Genomic DNA, 21,461 nt, shown 5'->3' with positions numbered 1-21,461 from the left:
TACTATAAATATCTATATAGTATTAAGTAAATTTTTATATATATATAGGGATTATACGTATATAATTTCAGCAAAAAGGGGGGGCGGACGCTGTTAACACAACAGACTATACTGCTAGAATACGCATATTTTGTGTCAACAGATCGAGCTAGACGGAATGCTTAGCAGGGTCCTAGATCCTTTTGGTCTTAGATTACAGCCACTAAAGTCTCACCTATGAACTGCTTGGGCCAAGTGACAGAAGCACAAATCGACATTGATAACTTGAATACACGTATTTTGGACATTTGACAAGTACTTGAATTTGTACTAAGTCCAAAGTCTGGTCAGACTCCCTCATGGCCCTTGCTATTACGCGGGCTAAGCACTCTGACCGCCAGATGAGGTACCGCGAACCGGTCAACTAGAGGCGATGCTACGGTAAATCTGCTCTCCCCTTTGCAAGTTGAACCCGACATTTCTTGATGCATCCCTAAAAGGTCCAGTTCTGACTCCTTCACAACAACACAGCGCGCCAAGCTAACAACATAGCCCACAACACACTGACCTGGGCGCAGATCTGCCAGCCTCACGATGATCCTTACCTAGCGCGACGCAAAACTGTGAATGTTGGCTTGCCTTCTGAAGTTCAAATTCACATAAATACAGGATGGTCTGCCAGTGACTCTGTAGCAAAATATACGGACAATCTACCCCAACAAGCTTCTCATCTTCATCATAATTTACAGAACAACAAATTCAAGCGCTGTCACGATGGCCATCCCACGATTTTGGAAGTCAGCAAGCACCACGGCTGCTGCACTACTCCTGTTCGGCAGCGTGCAAGGACAGCCATCAGCAGCAACAAACAACACGCCAGAGCTCTCGGGCTTCCCAGCAGTATGAAATCCTCTCTCCCTTCTCCCCGAGAGACTATGGTTCAGGCTTTTCTAACATCAATCCAGTGTGACGCACTTGTAGCCGCCAATCTATCTCACGCGGTTCACTTCCCGTCCTCTCCTCTATACCGATCCCTCGTCGAAAGCTCCTATGCCATTGACACGCGCAAACAGCCCTGGTGCTTCGTTCTCCCAAGCACCACGGCTGAGGTTTCTACGACTCTCACCGCTCTGCGCTCCGCCGGTGGCGGTGCCGGAGACTGGCACATCGCAATTCGCAGCGGCGGGCACGGGGGCGATAACCAGAACAATATCGCCGAGGGCGTGACCATCGACTTGACGCACCTCAACACCACCACGTACGATGAGACGACCAACGTTGCGAGCGTCGGAACCGGAGCGCGTTGGGGTGCAGTCTATGCCGAGTTGGAAAAGGACGGAGTCACCGTTACGGGCGGGAGAGAGGGTGTCGTTGGTGTTGGTGGGCTCCTTCTCGGCGGCGGTATCTCGTGGTACACGGCGCGTACGGGTTTCGCTTGCGACAGCGTCGTCAACTACGAGGTGGTTCTGGCAAGCGGCACGATTATCAATGCCAACGCATCCGTCCACTCCGACCTTTGGCGGGCCCTGAAAGGAGGCAGCAGCAACTTCGGTATCGTCACTAGGTTCGATCTCGAGGCGTTCCCGGCCGAGAATTTGAACATGGAGACGAGGGTTTACGCCCGGGAACACTCCGACGAGCTAATTGACGCGATTGCGGATTTCGCTGGTCTGAATCAGTCAATGGCGGATAATGCATTAATCTCCATGATGACCTACGACCCCAAGGTTGAGGACAGCTCAATCATGGTAGTCGAGGTCAACACCAGAAATAAGGCCAACAGCACAGCATATGATACTTTCAATCGTATCCCAACCTTGAATCCGGCTACCACGAAATCGGTGTCTCTTGTGGAGGCTGCCAATAGTACTCAGCTGTCCGGCGAAAATCGGTAAGTTGATCGAGGACGTCTTGTTCGCCTTACGTTGGCTCAACTGACCGTCTTGTCTCAGGAACGCTGGGGCTGGAGCTCTGACCATTATCAATGACCCACGGGTTATGCGCTACTGCTTCGAACAGTACAACGGTATTGTCGAGGCTATGAAAGCCCTCCTCGGACCGAAGAACTTCACCACGATCCTCGACTTCCAGCCGCTCCCTTCATACTTCGCAGGCATCGGTGTGAAAAAGGGAGGGAACATGCTTGGACTCGAGCGAGACTCCCGCAACAAGATCCTTTTCGTAATGGGAGTGACTCTGCTGGGCCCTAACAGTGAGGAGCTCTATCCCCGGGTTTACCAACAGGTTGCGGCTATGAACAAGAGGGTAGAGGAGTTTTCAAAGTCGATCGGCTGTGACAACGAGTTCAGATATCTCCCGTACGCTGACTCGAGGCAAAACGTCATTGGGAGCTATGGGAAAGCCAACGTGGAGCACATCCGCACAGTTGCCAAGAAGTATGACCCCAACGGTTTCTTCCAGCGCCGGGTGCCTGGTGGCTTCAAGATTAACAGGGTCTGATGAAAATACTCTTGCCCTAACCATAGGCCAGTACTCAAGAACATGATGTTCCACAACCTCCATCTCATCGAGAAGTTTTATGGTTGGTGTCAACGGCTTATTTTCTCTTCCATGAGACCGAATTTTTCAGCGATGTCTCCTATCATATTCTAGCTGCCTTGCTATAGAGTCTTGCTATCTAAGCGAATACTTCCAGTTAGCTAGGGAAATAATTGAGGTACTTTTATTAGGTCTACTAGTTTGTTGTATCTTGATAAACCTATTTTACCAATCTTCGCTGTCGTCGTTACTATCGTCGTCGTTATAATTACTGTTGGGATCTATGCCTACTTACTGCACGCCCGAGTAAATGGGAATAATATCCGCCTGCACAGCCAAACTCTTTTTGTAAATCTGTTTTCATATCCTCTTCAAGCCACGCAAAGCATTCCCCGTGCGATGGTGCTCACATCTTCAACAGACATATCTAGGTAATTCCCTCTCTCAAAAAAGTGGCCACTAAGATCGAAGTATTTTTACTCCTGCAGTATCCATACAGTAGCTTGAATGTCTGTCGTAGTTGTTTGAGGCTAACCAGACTTCTGTTTTCGCTCTGCTTATGTAACATCAAATCTTGCGGGGAAGAGCAGGGTTTGACTGGCGGGGTGGACAAGGAAGGCCCCAGGGAGTTAATGTAAGCGTTGTGGGCCCCTCCCTGTTCCTTCACTCATCTCACGACATCGCGTCAGTTCATGGCTGTGGATTCTTCCATCAACGTCTCACCTTGACTGTTTCTGCCCATCAATCTCTGATGCTTGATCAAGTCGATTGCAAGCAAATGATTCGAATCTCTACGTACCTTACGTAATATGACGAACCAAGATATGTCGCACTACACTACCACGTTTCGAGTGTCCCGTCCCCATCGGATTGCCCGCAACCGGCCAACCGTGTCTTGCTCCACCTGTCGAGCTCGGAAGTTGAAATGCGATAGACAACAGCCTTGCGGCGCATGCCAGAAACGAGGCCACGAGGACTCATGTCGCTTCGAGCCTGCCCCAAAGCAGCAGCTTGCCTCTTCTTCCATCGGCGACAGTCAAAATCGAATCAGAATCGGGCTGAGGCAGATGCAACATGTGCTTCAAGGTCTTCTCAGCCAATCTGGTCAGACCCAAACCCAAAACCAACCAATCAAAGCTGGTAGCGAGCTGGAAATTCCTTGCCATCAGTTGATGGAGAGTATCAACCGCATTCAGAATATGTTGGAAGACGACAGCCGCCCTAGAGCCCCAACTACTGCCCTGGACGAACAAACTCTTCCGGACCTGGGGCTTGGATTCATCAGTAAAGCTACTCTGACAGATATCATGGAGACTTTGCCGTCCCGCCAAGTTGCTGACAGAACAATATCTGCCTACTTCAACGCCAAGCATGTGACGGTTCCTTTTATCCACACGCATCAATTCAGAAGACAATATGAGGCCTTTTGGGGTGACCCCGCCGCTGCGAACCTCTTGTGGGTCAGCATCCTCTTCTCAGTTCTGGCCACTGGGGCTGTCGTCCTGGGTGCAAAGGCAGCATCTACCTCTGATTCAAATCACTATTTGGCCTACGTCACCATGTCAGCGCGGTGTCTCGTCGCAGGCCAGTACCAGAAAGCTACGGAGTTCTCGGTCGAAGCCTTGGTCATGCATGGTCACTCGCGTGCTCTCCAAAGGGGCAACAAAGACGTCGACATGTCTCAACTGCAAGCATTGACTCTTCGCATGGCGCAACGGCGATGCTATCATCAAGAAGCAGACAAGCTACTGCCGACTTTTACACCCTTCGAAGCAGAGATGAGACGCCGGGTGTGGTATTTGATCCAATACTATGATGTGATGTTCTCCCTCGAGTACGGGCTACCACCACTTATTCATGACGATACATTTACTACCTTTCATCCAACAAATGTCACCGACGACGAGTTTGACGAAGATGTCGTCTACTTGACGCCTCGACCGATAGAAGAAGCTCAACCTATGCTTCTCTGTGTGTGCATCTCTCATCTATTACCAATACTACGACGAATCATACGCCACGCTTTGGGTTTAAACACATGCACCTACTCAGACGCCTTGTCTCTCGAAGCCAAACTGAAGACGTGGTACGCATCGATCCCGCCTAGCCTACGCATACGCGCCATTAAAGATACCTCGTTCACGGACCCGAATCACATTGTCATGCAACGTATCATGCTTGAGCTCATGTATACTATGGGAACCGTCCTCCTGTACCGCCCGTTTCTCGATCTGATGAATCTCAATAATCCTGAGTGTCAAGTGGCGCTCAACGTCTGTCGGAGGCTGGCTGTGAAATCTGTCGGCGTCCATGTAGAATTCGATCATGAAATGCAGGAAGGCGGAAGACTATACCAGGATCAGCCCATCCCCTCGGGCTTGTCGGTGAATGACTTCTTTATAGCGACGATAGTGGCACCCCTCGAGTTTTTCGACTGTCCGAACCTACCGTAGGTGAACCACCCGTAAGGCTTGTTGATAATTATTGGAATACTGAGCTTTTCAAAGGCCAGGTGAAGAGGACCATATCATCAACCTGCTTCAAACAGCAACGCAGCTGTGGTCCAAGAGATCAGTTGCCTCCACTCATGTGCGTGAAAGCACGAGACTCCTCCGGCTGATTGCAGCAAAGGCTCAAACGGCCAGCCAAGGACGATACCACGTCCCATACCCGGTTCCAAGGTCATCCACCGCTGCCGAAGCAGAAATAGAGGAACATGGGTATTTGGCGCCGCAGCAATATCCCAGCGGGGAAGGAGGTTCTGCAGAATCAGACATTGCTTTTGAAGTCGGGCTTATTGACTGGAGCAACGCTGTGGGAATTGACTGGGTCAGTTAGCAGCTCTGCTAACTAGGAAATGTATTGCTGATAGAGATACAGGACCCAGCCAATTTTTGTCCCGACTTTGAGACGGTCAATCAAGCAATATCAAGGAAACCGTTCCTCGACACTCAGTGAAGCAGATGGCTCGAGGGGACGATGAAGAAGGAAACCCGCGGATTAAATTTCCATTTATCCCTCGCAACAGGAGTCAGAACTGCGCTTGAGGCCTGCCTGGACGGCCCCCCTCGAGGCCGACCGCAGCCAGCCTATCAGCTTGGCCACCTGTTTCGCAGACAGACTCGAAAGCTAGCTATATCAAGGAAAAGCATATGATTAGACCGGCTTAGCTGGACATCCAGATCCCAGGAGCGGCTGAGGGCAGTTCGAGAGTAGCGATCCCGCTTCATTGGCCCCGACTGACGGCAGCGGAGTTGGGTGGAGTACATTCTGCGGGCCTCGGACATGGCGGATCTAACTATTGCCTAAACAGGCAATCGACACACCCGACCAACTCACTGATGCACCACATACGGGCACAGGAACTGATGATCGGGACACAATGATGCAGTTGAATGAGCTGTCTCGTCATTGGCGTAACTGGCGGGATCTTTTTGAAGTCCGAAAGCTCAGTATAAAGAAGCTGCTTGCAAGTCTCAGTAGCCCGCGTGTCCTGAGTAGTCTGTCCTCAGCAGGTACTAAATCCTGCTTCTACACTTACAGCATCACCATCTTTCACAATGTCAGACCTTACCATCCCCGAAATCACCACAGCGCTCGTTCTACCCGCTTTCAACGAGCCGCTCAATTTGGAAAAGACCCCGACGCCAAAGACCACACCTGTCGGGTCGGTGCTGATCCGTGTCCTGAGCACTTCCGTCCGGCCACACAACCGGGCTGGCTTTTCAGGAAACAGTCCACTCTCCCTCCCCGTCCCGTACAACCCGGGAGACACCGGCGTCGGACGCGTCATCGCTGTCGGCCCCGATGCGGTAGCCATCAAGCCGGGCCAGCTCGTGTATATCAGCGGCTTTTACCTCGCACGAGACGACCCGGAGGGCACCCGAGTTCTCACCGGCCTTCATGACGGCTTTGGCGAACCAGGCCAGGCCAAGCTGTTCAGGCACCTGGGCGGGCTTTGGAGAGATGTAGCCACAATCCCGCTGGAGAACGCTATCCCCCTAAACGAGAAGCTTCTGGTTGATGAACTGGGCTACTCTTTCGGAGATCTCAACTACATCCAGCGCCTTTCTGTTGCCTACGGCGGCGTCAGCGCTGCCGATCTCCGCGCCGGGGAAACCGTCATCGTGGCACCAGCCACAGGTCACTTTTCCGGTGCCGTCGCCGAGGTTGCCGCCCAGATCGGCTGCAGGGTCATCGCGCTTTCGCGATCGGCCTCCAAGTTAGAGCCGCTCACGAGTCGCTATCCCCGCATCACCGCCTTGGAACTTAGCGGCGATGAAAAGAATGATGTTGCGGCCATCCGAGCGCTTGCTCCCGGCGGTGCGGATGCCTTTATCGACGTTGCGCCGCCTTCTGCCACGGCTTCACCCCATCACCTGACAGTGTCTCTTGGCTCTCTCCGCTCGTTCGGCCGCGCCGTTTTCCTGGGCGCGATGTTTGACTTAAAGATCAACTACATGAGCCTGATGGTTCGTAACATTACCATCAAGGGACAGTACATGTACACCCGAGTGGAGCTGGTGTCTCTGGTCAAGATGATCGAGACTGGAGTAATCAAGCTGGGCAAAGATGCTGGGCATCAGATTGTTGACAGGGGTTTTTCACTAGAAGAATGGGAGGAAGCTGTCACTATTGCTGAGAAGGCTACGAGTTGGGGACAACAAGTGCTAATTTACCCCTAGGAATATTACATAGCTCAATGTGTGTCTTACCAACGACATTCTTGTTCACCCCCTGCATTGGAAACCAGTGTGAAATGTTGACCTGCCTACACGTCTTGACTGGCCGGGTTTGCGGAAACAGAAAGGATTCCGCCCTAGATAGAAATGGGGACAGGGCGCGGATACAGAACGGGAAATAGCCTCACTCAACCTCACGCAATTTAGCATTATTCAGCTGGTAATGCTTTGAATGTTGCCAAGATACAGGCGGTGGCGCAACGCAATCGCTGTCACTGCCACTGCCCACTCGAAAACCCCATTTTGCAAAATATTCCTGATGTCGTGATACATGTCACTTCCAACCACTTTCCAACTACTTTGGATGCGAAGCTGGCGCCACCCATGAGAATGTTTTTCGTGGTGCCTTTGCGCTTCTCTCAGAATAGTTTCGGCGCAGCTGGACGTCGCCGGCCTCCTCGGAGGCGGAAAATACGATGATTTCACAAACCGTTCACGATTCAAACGGGCCGATCACAAGGCCCCGTATGGCTAAGAAAGATGATTGGGCTTTGTGATGGAACCCTCAATATTGCGGCCTAGTCGTTACTCTGCAAATGAAAGTGGGCTCGGATTTCCATGCCTCATCCAGCGAGAACGGTAAGAGCGCCCTCAATCACCCAATGCCCGAGTATAAGAAGGTTTAGTTCTTGACATTATGCTTATCTCCATTATACACTCACCTTACGGACGAATCTAAGGAATAACTTGTGCATCTCGGCGCCCTGGAAGAAGCCTGATCAAATTGTCAAGCGACCTGATTTTCGTCTGCATAGCACACCCTTCATACAAATATTCCATCTTCTTCCCTTCTACCTTTTCTTTTCGTACTCTCAAACTTCCAACACAGAAAACATGAAGCCTCTTTCCATCGCAACTACCCTGGCTGTCCTCGGTGCCTGTGTCGCTGACTGCAATCTTGCTTGCAACGTCCTTGCTGACCTGCCCAAGGAAGTGTCTGGCTCTCCAGAGGCTCTATTGAGCGTCCAGCGCGACACCACCGCCATTTGGGCCAAGGCCTATGCCGAGAAAGACGTCGAAACGCTCGTCAGCTACGTCGTCGATCCTTACATTCAACATAACCCTGCCGCCCCCTCTGGCAAGGCGATCGCCGAGGCTGGCATGAAGATGATTCTTTCCACGCCCGGTCTGATCAACAACGTAACCCGTATTATTTCGGACCTAAATTTCGCTGTCCTTCACACCCACCGAATTCAACCCAACACGACGGACAAAGCCATCGTCGACATTTTCCGCCTGGACGGCACCTGCATCATCGAGCACTGGGATGTGCAGCAGACCATGGCTCCCAGCACAGTCAACCCAATCGCCTACTTTTGATAAAATTCTCAGAAGAACATTGTGGGGAGTGGGGCAAGGAGATTGGCGCACTGCCGTGTCCAACACATTTGACAATCGCACCACTCGCAAGCCTTCACGGTGGGCAATTCCCTGTCTACGTACGCTTGCCGCACAGCGTCTGAATATCTGGAAGTTGCAATTCTTATCGCAGGGAATGAAATAGAAGGTGTCTCATTTGACATCCGTATTGGGTCAGTTTCGAGTGGGAATAATCGTCGAGTTAGCAGCGTTTTGGTCCTCAGATCAGTATCAGATCGGCGAAGATAACAAGGCTCACAAATCTCAAACTGGACCAGTGGCAAATGAATATCTAGAGTGCATAATAAAGTCTATCCTGCGAAATGCTCCCCTCTTACCTTTCAACTCAAAGCCAAAGTAGAAGGCCCTGGGTCTGCCCTAAATCTCCCCGGACGCCTTGTGAGGTTTCAATTTGTTCTACTCGTCGAGTTATAACAACTCCTAAACTACCAAAAAAATCTGCACGTTGAAAGGCCTTCAGCCACCCAAAGAAATTTCTCAGTACAGACCCTCGACTAACATGATCGGATTTTAGCCGCTCAGTCGACAGGTGTGGTTGAATTGCTGTTACCAGTTCCAACCCAAAGCACCTGTCGCTTAGAACCGGCGTAGTCGCCGTTTGGAAACGAAAGTCCTATCGCCGTTGTGGAGCCGAGCCGATGCGGGAGAGTGGGGTCAACCGGCGTTATGTCCACAACGCCGGAATCTCCGGATGGAGCGGGCATTAGAAAGTTATGATCATGACAAGGTTGACCCGGCCCCACAGGTGGTTGCAAGGTCTCGGGAAAGGCAGTTTCGGTTGCTGAATAGCCACAAGCGGATGGCGGAATTGGATATTAGTTGCACGAATTGGCTGCTTTAACATAGGTAAGTATTATGCGATTAGTTGTGTTATTCAACATTTCCGTCTCGGTCTCCTAGTCTGAATTTCAAATCTCCAGTATCTGCATCAATTATCTATTCCAAGGCAAATGTCAGCATGTCTCTCCAGATAGCAGGGCTTACCGTCGAAGTCAAGCCAAGCGTACCTCCGGAACATGAGGCTGCGGGTGTTTACGACAAATTCAACCCGTCGACTCGGAAGCTACCCAAAGGACACCGCCGAACACTGGAGAACAAGGCTTTTGAGGCCGATACAATCTTCGAAAAAGATGTTACAATGCCAATGAGAGACGGCATCAAGCTCTACTGTGACGTTTTCCGCCCCGACACTGCGGAGAAGGTGCCGGCAATTCTCATCTGGAGCCCCTACGGCAAGTCGGGCAACGGTAAGAATGTGACCAGTTCTTGGCACAAGAAGTCCTTTGTTAAGATTCCGAATAGGTCCTCATGGTCTAGGTATGCTGCCCGGCCGTTTCGGTGTTCCAATGTCGGAAGTCTCTGGCTATGAAAAGTTCGAGGGTTTAGACCCTGCCACATGGACGGCGAGAGGCTATGCCATTGTTAATGTAGACCTCCGGGGTACTTGGGACTCCGAGGGCATTACACCGTGAGTAGCCTGTCTTTCCTTTGAACTTTGCCTCGTTTTTTTCCATCATCAAATGTTCACCGGGGTACCAAACTGACTTCGATTATCAAAGATGGCTAGGAGATCAAGATGGCAAAGATGGATACGACGCAGTCGAGTACATTGCCAAGCTCGACTGGTGCACAGGCAAGGTTGCTTTTGGCGGCAACAGCTGGCTCGCCATGGTACAGTGGGTAATCGCAGCCCAGCGACCACCATCCTTAGCTGCGATTGCGCCATGGGAAGGGAACTCGGACTTTTATCGAGACACCCTTTGCCGAGGCGGAGTACCGTACCCATATGATGCCATGTGGGGTTTGTTACAGGACACCATGGTTGGTCGCATGGGAACGGAGGCTCCCATCCCTATGCTGGAAAAGTATCCGTTATACAACGACTACTGGGAGGATAAGAGAGCGAAGTTGGAGAACATCAACGTGCCTACTTATGTCTTGGCGAGCTACTCCAGCGCCCTCCACACCACCGGTTCGATTCGAGGTTACAACCACATTTCCTCGAAGGACAAGTGGTAAGGACTGTGACTGTCTGGCCTGTGAAGTGCATTGCTGAACAATTACTCAGGCTTCGAATCCACCCCAAGCAGGAATGGTCGGATTTGTACGACCCAGAGAACGTCAATGACTTGACAAAGTTCTACGACTACTTCGTCAAAGGGAAGAAGAACGATTGGAAAACCACGCCTCCTGTGCGGGTTTCACTCTTAGGTTTCAACAAAGTAAGTTTTGGAAGACATTTGAGTGCCTTTAAACGAAGAACGCTGCAAAATCTAACTACAACATGCAGCCTAGTGTTGTCAATATTCCTTTTCCGTCATACCCAGTCCCAGAGTCTGCCGTTGCAAGGACTAAACTCTATCTGGGACATGGCAAGAGACTCGAATTAGAACCATCCAAAACCGCCGAGACTGCATCCTATGACGCAACTTTCTCTCCCAAGAATGGGCCTCTCCAGGGCGATGAGGAGCTGTTCTTCAGTTACAAGTTTACCAAGGAGACTTGGCTGCTAGGGTATTCGTGGATTGTCCTCAACATAGCCAACGAAAGTGAAGACGATATCGACGTCTTTGTGCAACTCGGAAAATCCGATGCCTCCGGCCAGCAGCTCATCCACATGAACGTACCCTTGGAAGATTTGGTACCGCCTGCCAAGAGCCCCTCTGAGGTGGCGGATTCGTGCTTCCTGAAGTATCTCGGGCCAACTGGTGCCCTCCGAGGGAGTCATGCAATCACCAAGGTGGAGAATGCCAACAAGTTTAGCGGAGACTGGCCCGAGTACACCAACACTTCAAAAAAGGCCATTCCTGCTGGTACAGTCACCAAACTCGAGATTCCCATTTGGCCGACTGGAATTACCTACGGACCTGGTGAGTCGTTGACTGTCAAGATCTCAGGGCATTATATGAGCTATATGGAGTTTCCTCACTTGTATGGCGCCTCTCATCGGAATAAAGGACGCCATACCATTCACTTTGGTGGTGATACTGAGAGTTATCTTGTTCTCCCATTAACGGATCCGATCTCTAAGTAGGTAGGCATATATATTTGAACTGAATGAGACTTTCCTCGGTGCGACTCTTCATCAGATAGCTAAAGTTCGTCGAAGGATGGATTTTCAATCAACGGTGTATATTTTGAGCGATCCTGTGTTTGAATGAACCAGTGTCGAGTGTCGACTTGACCCTCATTGATTAGTTACGCATGTTAAAATAAAGAAGCTTGGCGTTAAGAAGTCAATAGGCCGTAGCGTTGAAGCTTTTCTTAAGCCAGTAAGAAGAAATGATCCATGACGGTAATGGAGTGGTAAGTTTCCCGTGCCCGTTGTAGTCAGATGGCCCATAGAAACTATTCAGAGTTATCAAGAGACATCGCATTGAAACAAGACGTGATTAATGAAAGATATTTTAGATCCTAGAGTGGATGACAGAAATTCCCAGAATGCTTCGAAGCGCGTATTCCAATACCCCCTCATGATTGTCTTGTCTCGCGATTGCCCTCCATGCGATAAAACCATCGGGCCGAATCAGAATGGCTTCACCAGCTCGCAATCTACACTTCGCCTCGATCAATCCAGATGCGTCTCTATATGGGGCAGATTGCGTGTTCAAGACAGCAACGTCGATCTCGACTGTGCTAATCCTTTTTGCCGCGGGGACCCACGGCGAATCCGGCTGAGTGGTGATCATCAAGAAGTTCTTTCGGACAAGATCCAATGTCGAGATTTGTCTACCCGGTATTCCAACGTCTTCCAGGAAGACATGGGGAAATCTTGAACCAGGCAAAGCCGTTGGGCAGTGCGGATCATCGTAAAGCTCATCGGGCTGATGATAGCTTTCCTCAGGGACGAATGCCCCACTTGGGTAGCGGTAGCCCAGCTCCACTGAGACGTCAGAAGCCTCTGACGCCGGTGGTTGTTGGAGTGCGACCCGATTCTGAAAGCGAGCAGTTGCTTGCTTGACGGTAAACTCGTCAATGGGTTGCCTCTCTTTGTTGTATGAGTCCAGGAGCGAGGATGAGGCCCTTCCAGTCAAGACGTAGGCCAGTTTCCAAGCTAAATTGTGAGCATCCTATACGCGCGTGTGTCAGTCTTTGGAACTCATCAAGATTAAGAGGCTTACCGCAATGCCCGTATTCCCCCCCAGCCCTCCGGTTGGCGGCATAACGTGAGCAGAGTCTCCAGCAAGGAACACGCGGCCGGTCTTACTAGCCATTCGATCGGCAGTATAAGACGCCATTGTCCAGTAATTCACAGTGTGCATATCGACGAAGACCTCATCCGGTCGAAGCCCCGCGCAGTCGTAAAAGCTCTTTCTGGCTTCCTCGACAGTCACACTGCCAGGAGGAAAGTCTGACCTTTCGCCAACGCTGTTTACCATCAGAAGGCCTTGTCTGCCCCCATCATCCAAACGGAAACCTCCGTTGATTTTATCATTAGCAACGTAAACGACGCCATGAACCAGTCTTTCTTTGACAAAAGGACCTAGATCAGATCTGAAACCAACACTGAAGCTGTTGCGCAGAACGCCTGGCCCTTCCCACCTGATGCCTTCTTTATGACGAGTCGGACTCCGGTGGCCGTCGCACGCAACTAAGTATGGTGTCTTGTACTTCCTTGTCTTGTTTGTCTTATGGTTCTTGACAACGACGATAACACCATCTTCGTGCTCCTCATAGCAGAGGACCTCGTGGCTGTAAAGCTGGGTACTCCCGAAATCACTCGCATGCGAACCAAGGATGGGTTCAAACATGCTTTGCGCCATCCAGATCCAAGATGACGGCGTAATTTGCTTCGTGATATCTGGGTCGTGCTTCTGGAGGACTTGAATGACATTGCCACCAACGAGCTTGTCTGCAAGAAGCATCCCGGCACTTGAATCGAATTGCTGACTGCTTTGCTCGCGGGCAAAGCTTTCCAGCCCGATCTGTCGAAGGATTTCGCAAGTCCGGAAATTTAGCCCCGCTGCGCGAGGTTGAGAACTCTCGGATGCGTGTCGATCAAAAGAGACCGATTTGATCCTGGTAATGATTAGCTCCTCCTTAACCACGACAATCACAATCGCAGTTTATCACCCATGGTATCCCAATAGTAAGCCCAACACCTTTCCCACCATGCTCGACCCGATTATGATTACGGGCCATTCTTCTTTCTCTAGAGGTATGTTGGAATGATCCATGTCGATGAATCGATCCCTCTGTAGATTCCCCTGAGAAAAGGTATCATCTTGTTTCTCGAAGGCGTTGGTCATGATTGCACCCTCAAATTGTTGCGTTATTGACTGGGATCACATGAATCGGTGAAGCCGCTAGGGACAAAGTCTTCTCGGATTTCAGCCTTTGCTTCCAGAAATTAGCATGAGACAATTCCTATCAACGTAGAAGGCATACCCAAACGTTAAGACCGCTATCTCCGGGCGCTATGGGAGAATTGCCATGGCTTCACCAAACCACCTCGGAACACTGCATTCCGTCGGTCGGGCCGTGGTGGAGTGCCGATGTCCCCACCTCTTCCGGCATTCGTGGACTGACAACGGCCCCACGGCAAGGGCGAGATGGAACCGAGTCATCTAGCTCCTTCGATAGTTCTGGGTCAAAGTGGTTCAAGAGTTCGCCTCGGGCTGTTGCGACGATGCGTCTAAGCTAACACACCAGTATGATCTGTAGTATCCATCACTAACGCATGCTGAACCGCGCGCCTACAGGTGGTATTTTCTGATACATCTAAGTCCAAGAAGTATCAAGCATTGCGAACTTTACAAAGAATAAATTGTGCTTTTAGCTTCGGGAGGTACTTCAGAATAAGACCATTCCAACTTCTTCACAGCATGAATTCATATTGAAGTAGTCGAATTCTAACGAGGGGGCCTTGGGAATTGAAACCCGTAGCGAAGTGGTTCCAGAACTGTGTATTGCGCCACAAAAATCTCACTCATCACTATAAACAGACGCAGAAGTCGATAAAATTCAAATCCTTGCAGCAGGTCCATAGCTCGCCCCCAAATCTTCTTCCAAAGCCCTTCGAGCCTCGAGCGTGGCATACGAACTCCACGTGTACTCAAACATGTTTTTCGGGAGGCGAGCATCGGGAACGTATCGTTGGAGTTCTGGCATCTTCTCGGCACGTCTGTCGTCACTGGTGCTTGACATGACCATGACAGTGATTGTGCGCGCATATCTGACCTTGTTGAACAGCTGTAGTCTTCGATTAACCTGGCTGGGCAAGGTGTCGTATGGCAATAGGGCACCCAAAGCCGCACCATCTTCAAGCGCTTGTGCGCCACCCTGGCCTTGATCTTCGTTTTACCATCAGCAAGGTCTCGATAATGGAAGCTGTGACAAGACATACGAGGAAGCATTGGATGGGCTGCATCACCAACCAAGACTGTCTTGCCTCGGTAGAATGTCTTTGGGGGCTCACGTGTTGCCAGGCTCCAAAGTTTCAAATCCTCTCCCAGGCGACACATCTCAATCAGCTCCGGTCCAAAGTCTCGGTATGTGTGCAGCAAATCTTCCATATTCCCCCCCGAGAGCCAGGAAGATTCGGTCTCTAGGCTATCGTTCTCAGCAGGATGGATGGCGACAACATTAAGGAGAGTTTTGGATCGGCAGGGGTAGACAACCAAGCGCCGATCGGCTCCCAGAAAGACATGTTGATCATCCAGACCCAAATCCTCGAAGAAAGGCCTCGCTAGAGGGCTAGCGTTGATCTTGTCCATTGAGACCAAGAATCGGAAGGTATTCTGTCCTGTAGACTTGCGCTTCGGCTGCTCTAGCGTCACCGCAGAAACGACTTTCGACTGATCAATCGTATATGCGTCAGTGATCATTCCAAAACGGAACGCGCAAAGTGGCCTCGAAACGCACATGTACCCCATCAGCACCGATAAGTAGATCAGCCCTGTACCTAGTGCCATCTTCCAAGAGAATTTCGGCATTTTCGGAATCCTAGGCGTCGAAAACGTGGTTAACTATGCAAACACCGAGAGGACAAGGAACAATCGGCAGGCGAGAGGAGGCGATAAAACTTACAGCCCATACAACACGGCTATGAAGATTGATATTGAGGTTTTGCCCGTAGGGCTCAGTATCAGCTAGCTTCCGAAGGGTATTGTGCAAATCGACTCGGTGAGTCAAGAGCCACTCGTCACGAATATTGAGCTTTTGATGCATATCCTTAGTGGCCTACGAACGTTCACGTTTGTTAGCTCTTTCTACGTGTTATAATTGAAAGCTTACAATGGCGACGAATCTGGAGTTGCCCGACTTATCGTAAGCCGTGATGCTGTTGCAGTAAACGTAGTTCAGGTCGTTGAAATCGCATCCCCATCCTTTCAATACTCGAGAGCCGTTCGGCGGAAGGTGGATCGCAGCACCTATCTCGTTGAGAAAGGTGGATTGCTCGAACAGCTTGCAATATCACGTTATTCATTACTATGATTCAACACTGAATTAATGTACTACCTACCTCAACATGATGACCTTGACGCGTCAAAGAGATGGCGCACGCAAGACCCCCAATTCCAGCACCGACGACGATGATGTTAAGAGGCATTGGAATGTTCGACGTGGAAACTCTCTTGGAGTGAGAACTTGGCAAATGGAACCAAGGGTTCGAGTAAGATAGAGGAGAATTTGGTATTGTATAGAACCTGCACATATGCACCTTAGCAAGACCATGCGTACTTAGTATTCTTCATAGGCTACAGGGAAAGGTCTATTGCTACCTATGCCACTTGGAAGGCCTACTCTCGCCTTACCAATCGTATTGCATGTCTGTCAACTCCTCGGGGCGTCATTCCATAGACTGATTGCAGTGACAGAGGTGAGTGGGTGGTGAGCATAAGGCGCTCGGCCCCGCCACTGCACCTCTCTTGGGTACACGAGTGCCAACGACCCCCGCTCGGCATCCCCACAAAGCCGATGATATCACATTTGCCCATGGAACGAGGCATGAGATGTTGCCATTGGAAAGTCTAAGCGGCATCCACAGTCAACCTGAGAAATTCTGCTAACTTCAAAACCGCAGCAGGGAGACCATTCGTCTGCTTTAGATAAACTTTGGCGTTTGGAACTTGTGCCTCAGCTTCTTAAATTTGGCATCAACCAAGATTTCAAATATACCCAAGAATTCTGTTTTCAACTCCACTGTCCAAAATGGTTACAGAAAACGAAATCACGACGATGTTCGAGCCACTTGCCAGAGGCGACATGGCATCCTTCCTTGCCAACATAGAGCCTGATGTGGACTGGACGGTGAAAGGTTAGTGCCAAAGCTTTAATTCAAGTCCATAGATAATTCTCTAACAAGGGTTGACAGGGGCACATTGTAAGATATCCGGCCACTATAAATCCCTAGCGGCATTTCAGGAGGGGACAAAGCCTCTATCCGCAACTTGGGCTGGGCCATTGCACCTCGAGGTGCAGAACATTATTGTCAGTGGGAACCAGGCGGCTGTAGAGCTGAAAGCAGTCAAAACTCGGATCAAGAATGGACAACCGTTCCCCAATGAGTATACTTGGATCCTTGGGTTTAATGAGAAAGGCAAAGTCGCAACTGTACGAGCATATATGGATACGTAAGTAACCCCGCTGTGTGTGCGTCCGTTTGCTTGCATTCTGGTGCTGACTGCTTTTTCACAGGGATCTTGTAACCCGTGTAATTGACTCTGTGGCTGCCTGAGAAGACGCATCCGGATCAAGAGTCACTTGCTGAGACTAGGTAGTGTGGTCGGTGTGACCTAGTGTGCATATACTTGGGCTTGTGTAGGAGAAAGGGATGATAAAAAGCTGACGCACTCTCTCTCACTGGCTCTGCTTCAAACCTGTTAGATCCTATCAATGCCCACCTTCAATTATCTGATTAGCAGTAGACATCTCTCGACGATCCGTTTGTTACGATCTAGTGTACTCAGGGCTGGCTCAATGTGATGTCGCCTTCAGTTCCACTCGGGTTTCGGCCTTCTGATGCTAATGGACAGCGCCCCACGGCTGGATTTTGTTATTTACAACAGGCGCATGTCGTTCTCAACATGGGAAGAGTCATGATGATCACCAATGGAGCCACTAACAGGCTATCCGGTCCGGCCATTTGGTTTGCATTTGAACTAGTCAGACAACACTCCCCTAGCAGGATAATACGATCTCGGAAGCAGTATATATGTAAACCCCAGCGCGATTACCCAGGACAGTAGCTAGACTGAGTTCCATTTTCATAGGACTAGATGACAACTAGTCCCCTAACTGACGACGTGAAAGACTACTCCATCCGTCCAATAACCAGTTGCCAGTGTCGTTCTGCTATCTATTGCTTTATCCTATCATTCCTATCCTCTCTTGGGCAACATATCGATAGGCACTCCCTTCTCCGTGATGTCCATGCCATCCTTGGTTTTCTTCTGTCCTGGGAGGAGAACGAATATGATGCGAGCAGGCTTGTCTGAAACATTGTTCCATTGATGCATTGTCTTTGGTGCTCGATTAGCAACATGTCAAATATGGCGAATGGGTCACCTACTGCCTGTTGAACGACAATATCTCCCGCCCGTAAGTTAGTTCGCGATCCATCTTCAAGCAGTAGCTCCAGCTCGCCCTCCATGACTATACCATAATCAAGAGAAGCCGTTCTATGATTATGTCCCTGAGAACGTGGAGGAAACTCGACCGCGCGGATTAAAGATCCGTGGGTGTAGATGATCGGCACGGCGTCGGGTTTTTCGCGCTGGTACTCGGCGGGATATTCGTGGTTTTTCCATATAGTGACGGCCTGGCTGCCCCACCCATCCTCGAACTGAAGCTCCTCATTTATCAGGATCGAGGACTTCTCGTTCTTGTGGTGGGTTACAATACGCCGGAAAGGAGTCTTGGCTTGGTTATCCTTTGTTCCGATGTATGGCCAAAATCCCATTGTGTTGATATGATAGTTTGACCTTGGTGATGATATCAGGAATCTGGGACAGGATGTCTTGCTGTCGTCTGCAGTGCTTCCGTACTTCTTCGTGTAGGAATCACTAATATGGGCAGGATGGGTTTGGACGTGGGCCACTTCCACTTATTCTACGGCGATGAAAACCTCGAAAGGATGTTGAATCAGTCGAAACCGTACCAAACGTATTCCTTTCTTGGGTCGGCTCCCCACACGGCACCGCCGGCACGTTCTTCTCAGTACCGGGCAATGCATCGAAAGCGTCATATGGATGGATAAGGTTGAGATGCATGAAATGCCGCCCCGCATGTATCAGTGTGGGGGGTATTCAGACTATTGGGGTCGGCTTGTTAACGCTGCGATGATGATGAGAATGATTGGTACTTAGCTACCGTGGATTTGAGGTCTCAAAATATGCTACATGATATGTCTCATTTGACCTGATTCGGACAATGCCAGTGGCGCTCGATATTCACAAGAGATACTACATTTACTGCAATCAGGAACATATGCAGTTGGGAAGAGGATAGACATTTCGCGTTTTACATTTTCAATGTTCAGTAACCATACTGTCCTTGCTACATATCAAATAAAAAGCCGTGGTCGTACATTTTACGGCCGCTTGAGGAAATTCTGGATAACACGCCGAACAGCTACTGAAGCTCCAGTGATTGTAAGCAGTCCAATAGCCAAGCCTATGAGTAGGCCTCGCTCAAAGTAACTGAGACGTCCACCTTTCGGTTGTTTGATCTTTCCCAGCGGCAGAGTGTGAGCGATCACTGGCCACAGCACATTCCGTCCTGATGATGGTTTCGGCGAAGCCTTTGGCGCCCCCTGCCGAATCGGCTTATTGAAAGAAAAGGCCTCGGGAGAGTACCAGATTTTGTCTGATTTCGATTGCGATGAAGGCGATGTTTCGAAAACTGGATGGACAGATTAGATTAAAAAGCCCTGCCGACCCTTTTGAGTACCGTCTTGATCTTACCTAGGGACCACTGAGGCACTTCGTTAACACAGACCTGCAGCGTCTTTACGAACGAACCAACGTAGAGACCGGCTTTACCGTCACCAAAAGCATATACTATCTCGGAGGGCGCAGCTTTGTTCCTGTGTCTACAAGTCAGCAGGGATATTGGAGTCTCCTTAGAATGATCATTTTTCAACTTACAGCTTATTCAAGATGTCAATGCCATGATCCATGCTACTGATTGGAACGAGCAGGATTCCACCATGGCTCTTAGCCATTGACTGAGCCACGGCACCAATGCTGTCTACTGTAATGGATCTAAGAGTTAGAAGGTTAGCTAGACTGTTGGGGAAGTGAAAACTCTCGAATAGGTTCACTCACTCTGAAGATTCTAGAGCAATAACTGAAGCGAATGTTTCTTGGCTGATTGCCTTGTTCACTAAAGAGGGTAACACTGTTTGAAGGAGTTTGCAAAGCTGTTGCGTCTTCTGCCAATCTTTGGCAACCTCAAGGCGGCGAATCGAGGCTGGGCCAGCTCGAACAAGGTAGCTTTCTAGGTCTTTCGCCTTCGATTCGTCTACGAAGCAAAGCCGAGGTACTCTGGAAGGATTATGACGAGGCGCGCAAAGTACTGCGTGGTAAAGATGTTTTGCGACTGCCTCAACGTCACGCGTGCTGCGATCCACAAAGACCGCGGGGAATCCAGTTGCTGGTGAATGGATTCTGATGGTGGGATTGGTCATGAAGAGCCCATTCCGCAGATCATTCCAATGACTCGAATTCTGGAGGACAGCAACCTCGAAGCGCATCGAACAAAGTTGCTCACGAGTATCGCTAGAATCGTCGGGGGCAATTGCCACGGCTTCAACGTCCATACTTGCTGAAACGATTCTTCGCAGCTCCGTATTGAGAATAGGGAACCCAGAAAGAGCCAGCACCAACACCGCACTACCAGCTGCTACGGCGGCAGCTAGCGGAATGAGGGTGCTTGCAACCGGTACAAACGGGTTCGCGTCGATCAAAGTCGGGCCAAGAGGAACGCTGTTATCCATGTTACTGGAACCTTTTCTCACCGCGGCTTCTTTCGTGAGCGTCGCTGGGAAGTCAAGGACATCGTAATGGTGTTTGATATTTTCGAGAACCAGTTGAAGCTCTGCAGCCGCGCTTTCTTCGCTGGACTTCAATTCTGCGGGCAAAACAATGTTAATGGTCTGGGAGATGAAAGAGCTAGACTTTTTCAGCTACCTTGCACAATGGTTGCGACCAGTTGTTTGGACGACTTTTTGACGTTGCCATGCAGTAAGGCAAGCTGCTTTTGGCGCTCGAGAACATTTTCAAGCCGCCCCTCGTTCCACGCTGCGTGGACAGCGCTGTACAAATTCGCGACTGACGCCATGATGTGGAGGATGCTAATTTCTTGTTTTTGTTCAAGACGATTCTCGATACATTGCAAAAGAAGAATATCTTGTGCGGCTTTTGTGATGTCACACGTGCTGACTGTTGGGAGTATCGGCAAGCTCACACAGAGAGATCGGCTAGCTCACACAGAGAGATCGGCTCGGCTCCACGCGCCGCCCAGGCGACCGTAGGAACCATGCAGAAAAAACACCGGTTACTGCAAGTCTACTGAAGTAAATTGGACTGGTCCAAGAAAATGACAACGCGGCGCAACGCGCATCTCCCAACGTTGTCTCTTATCTTCGACAATCTAAGATTGAAGTCCATATTTTTTTTCGACTCCTCTAGCGACATCAGTCGTGTCTTTCTTCATACAATCCAACATGGGCAGTCTACCAGCGGAAAAGGGTATGGCACAGAAGGACTTGTCCTCACCTAAACATGATTTACTGACCTCGTGTGCTCTACAGCACCCACTCCGGTGTTCCTCTTCGCCCATGGATCAACAATGATGCTTGGTGAAGATTCTGAACCAGCTCACATATGGGAAAGCGTTGGCGACGAAGTTTTGAGA

The 21,461-nt window shown here is 50.1% G+C and overlaps 9 protein-coding genes across 9 annotated transcripts; 5 read left to right on the top strand and 4 right to left on the bottom strand.

Annotated features, from left to right (window-relative positions):
• Window positions 1–753: 753 nt before the first annotated feature.
• On the top strand, window positions 754–2,439 carry GCG54_00005227 (FAD-dependent monooxygenase yanF; the record flags this gene model as incomplete). The annotated part of the gene is made up of 3 exons (XM_045405254.1): window positions 754–879; window positions 945–1,870; window positions 1,932–2,439. 3 exons carry the CDS (start codon window positions 754–756, stop codon window positions 2,437–2,439), a joined length of 1,560 nt encoding a protein of 519 aa, XP_045256637.1.
• Window positions 2,440–3,287: 848 nt separating this feature from the next.
• GCG54_00005226 (uncharacterized protein) lies at window positions 3,288–5,436 on the top strand (the record flags this gene model as incomplete). Its single annotated transcript, XM_045405253.1, has 3 exons — window positions 3,288–4,927; window positions 4,986–5,307; window positions 5,359–5,436. The coding sequence occupies 3 exons, from the start codon at window positions 3,288–3,290 to the stop codon at window positions 5,434–5,436; spliced, it is 2,040 nt and encodes a 679-aa protein (XP_045256636.1).
• Window positions 5,437–6,038: 602 nt separating this feature from the next.
• On the top strand, window positions 6,039–7,163 carry GCG54_00005225 (uncharacterized protein; the record flags this gene model as incomplete). The annotated part of the gene is made up of 1 exon (XM_045405252.1): window positions 6,039–7,163. The coding sequence occupies one exon, from the start codon at window positions 6,039–6,041 to the stop codon at window positions 7,161–7,163; it is 1,125 nt and encodes a 374-aa protein (XP_045256635.1).
• Window positions 7,164–9,558: 2,395 nt separating this feature from the next.
• Window positions 9,559–11,634, top strand: GCG54_00005224 (Cocaine esterase; the record flags this gene model as incomplete). Its single annotated transcript, XM_045405251.1, has 5 exons — window positions 9,559–9,847; window positions 9,903–10,068; window positions 10,160–10,615; window positions 10,669–10,822; window positions 10,891–11,634. 5 exons carry the CDS (start codon window positions 9,559–9,561, stop codon window positions 11,632–11,634), a joined length of 1,809 nt encoding a protein of 602 aa, XP_045256634.1.
• A 373-nt stretch (window positions 11,635–12,007) lies between these two features.
• Window positions 12,008–13,465, bottom strand: GCG54_00005223 (putative polyketide hydroxylase; the record flags this gene model as incomplete). Its single annotated transcript, XM_045405250.1, has 2 exons — window positions 12,008–12,670; window positions 12,722–13,465. The coding sequence occupies 2 exons, from the start codon at window positions 13,463–13,465 to the stop codon at window positions 12,008–12,010; spliced, it is 1,407 nt and encodes a 468-aa protein (XP_045256633.1).
• Window positions 13,466–14,564: 1,099 nt separating this feature from the next.
• GCG54_00005222 (Salicylate hydroxylase) lies at window positions 14,565–16,152 on the bottom strand (the record flags this gene model as incomplete). The annotated part of the gene is made up of 5 exons (XM_045405249.1): window positions 14,565–14,893; window positions 14,947–15,397; window positions 15,630–15,782; window positions 15,837–16,007; window positions 16,066–16,152. The coding sequence occupies 5 exons, from the start codon at window positions 16,150–16,152 to the stop codon at window positions 14,565–14,567; spliced, it is 1,191 nt and encodes a 396-aa protein (XP_045256632.1).
• A 602-nt stretch (window positions 16,153–16,754) lies between these two features.
• GCG54_00005221 (uncharacterized protein) lies at window positions 16,755–17,280 on the top strand (the record flags this gene model as incomplete). Its single annotated transcript, XM_045405248.1, has 3 exons — window positions 16,755–16,860; window positions 16,957–17,176; window positions 17,241–17,280. The coding sequence occupies 3 exons, from the start codon at window positions 16,755–16,757 to the stop codon at window positions 17,278–17,280; spliced, it is 366 nt and encodes a 121-aa protein (XP_045256631.1).
• A 643-nt stretch (window positions 17,281–17,923) lies between these two features.
• Window positions 17,924–18,504, bottom strand: GCG54_00005220 (uncharacterized protein; the record flags this gene model as incomplete). Its single annotated transcript, XM_045405247.1, has 2 exons — window positions 17,924–18,064; window positions 18,115–18,504. 2 exons carry the CDS (start codon window positions 18,502–18,504, stop codon window positions 17,924–17,926), a joined length of 531 nt encoding a protein of 176 aa, XP_045256630.1.
• Window positions 18,505–19,134: 630 nt separating this feature from the next.
• Window positions 19,135–20,885, bottom strand: GCG54_00005219 (uncharacterized protein; the record flags this gene model as incomplete). Its single annotated transcript, XM_045405246.1, has 5 exons — window positions 19,135–19,445; window positions 19,508–19,629; window positions 19,691–19,807; window positions 19,871–20,675; window positions 20,735–20,885. The coding sequence occupies 5 exons, from the start codon at window positions 20,883–20,885 to the stop codon at window positions 19,135–19,137; spliced, it is 1,506 nt and encodes a 501-aa protein (XP_045256629.1).
• Window positions 20,886–21,461: the final 576 nt, after the last annotated feature.

This window comes from Colletotrichum gloeosporioides, assembly GCF_011800055.1.
Source record: "Colletotrichum gloeosporioides strain Lc1 chromosome Unknown consensus_116, whole genome shotgun sequence".
Taxonomy (NCBI): domain Eukaryota; kingdom Fungi; phylum Ascomycota; class Sordariomycetes; order Glomerellales; family Glomerellaceae; genus Colletotrichum; species Colletotrichum gloeosporioides.
Note: the sequence above shows the minus strand (reverse complement) of the source record. Positions and strands in the feature narration are given on the sequence as shown.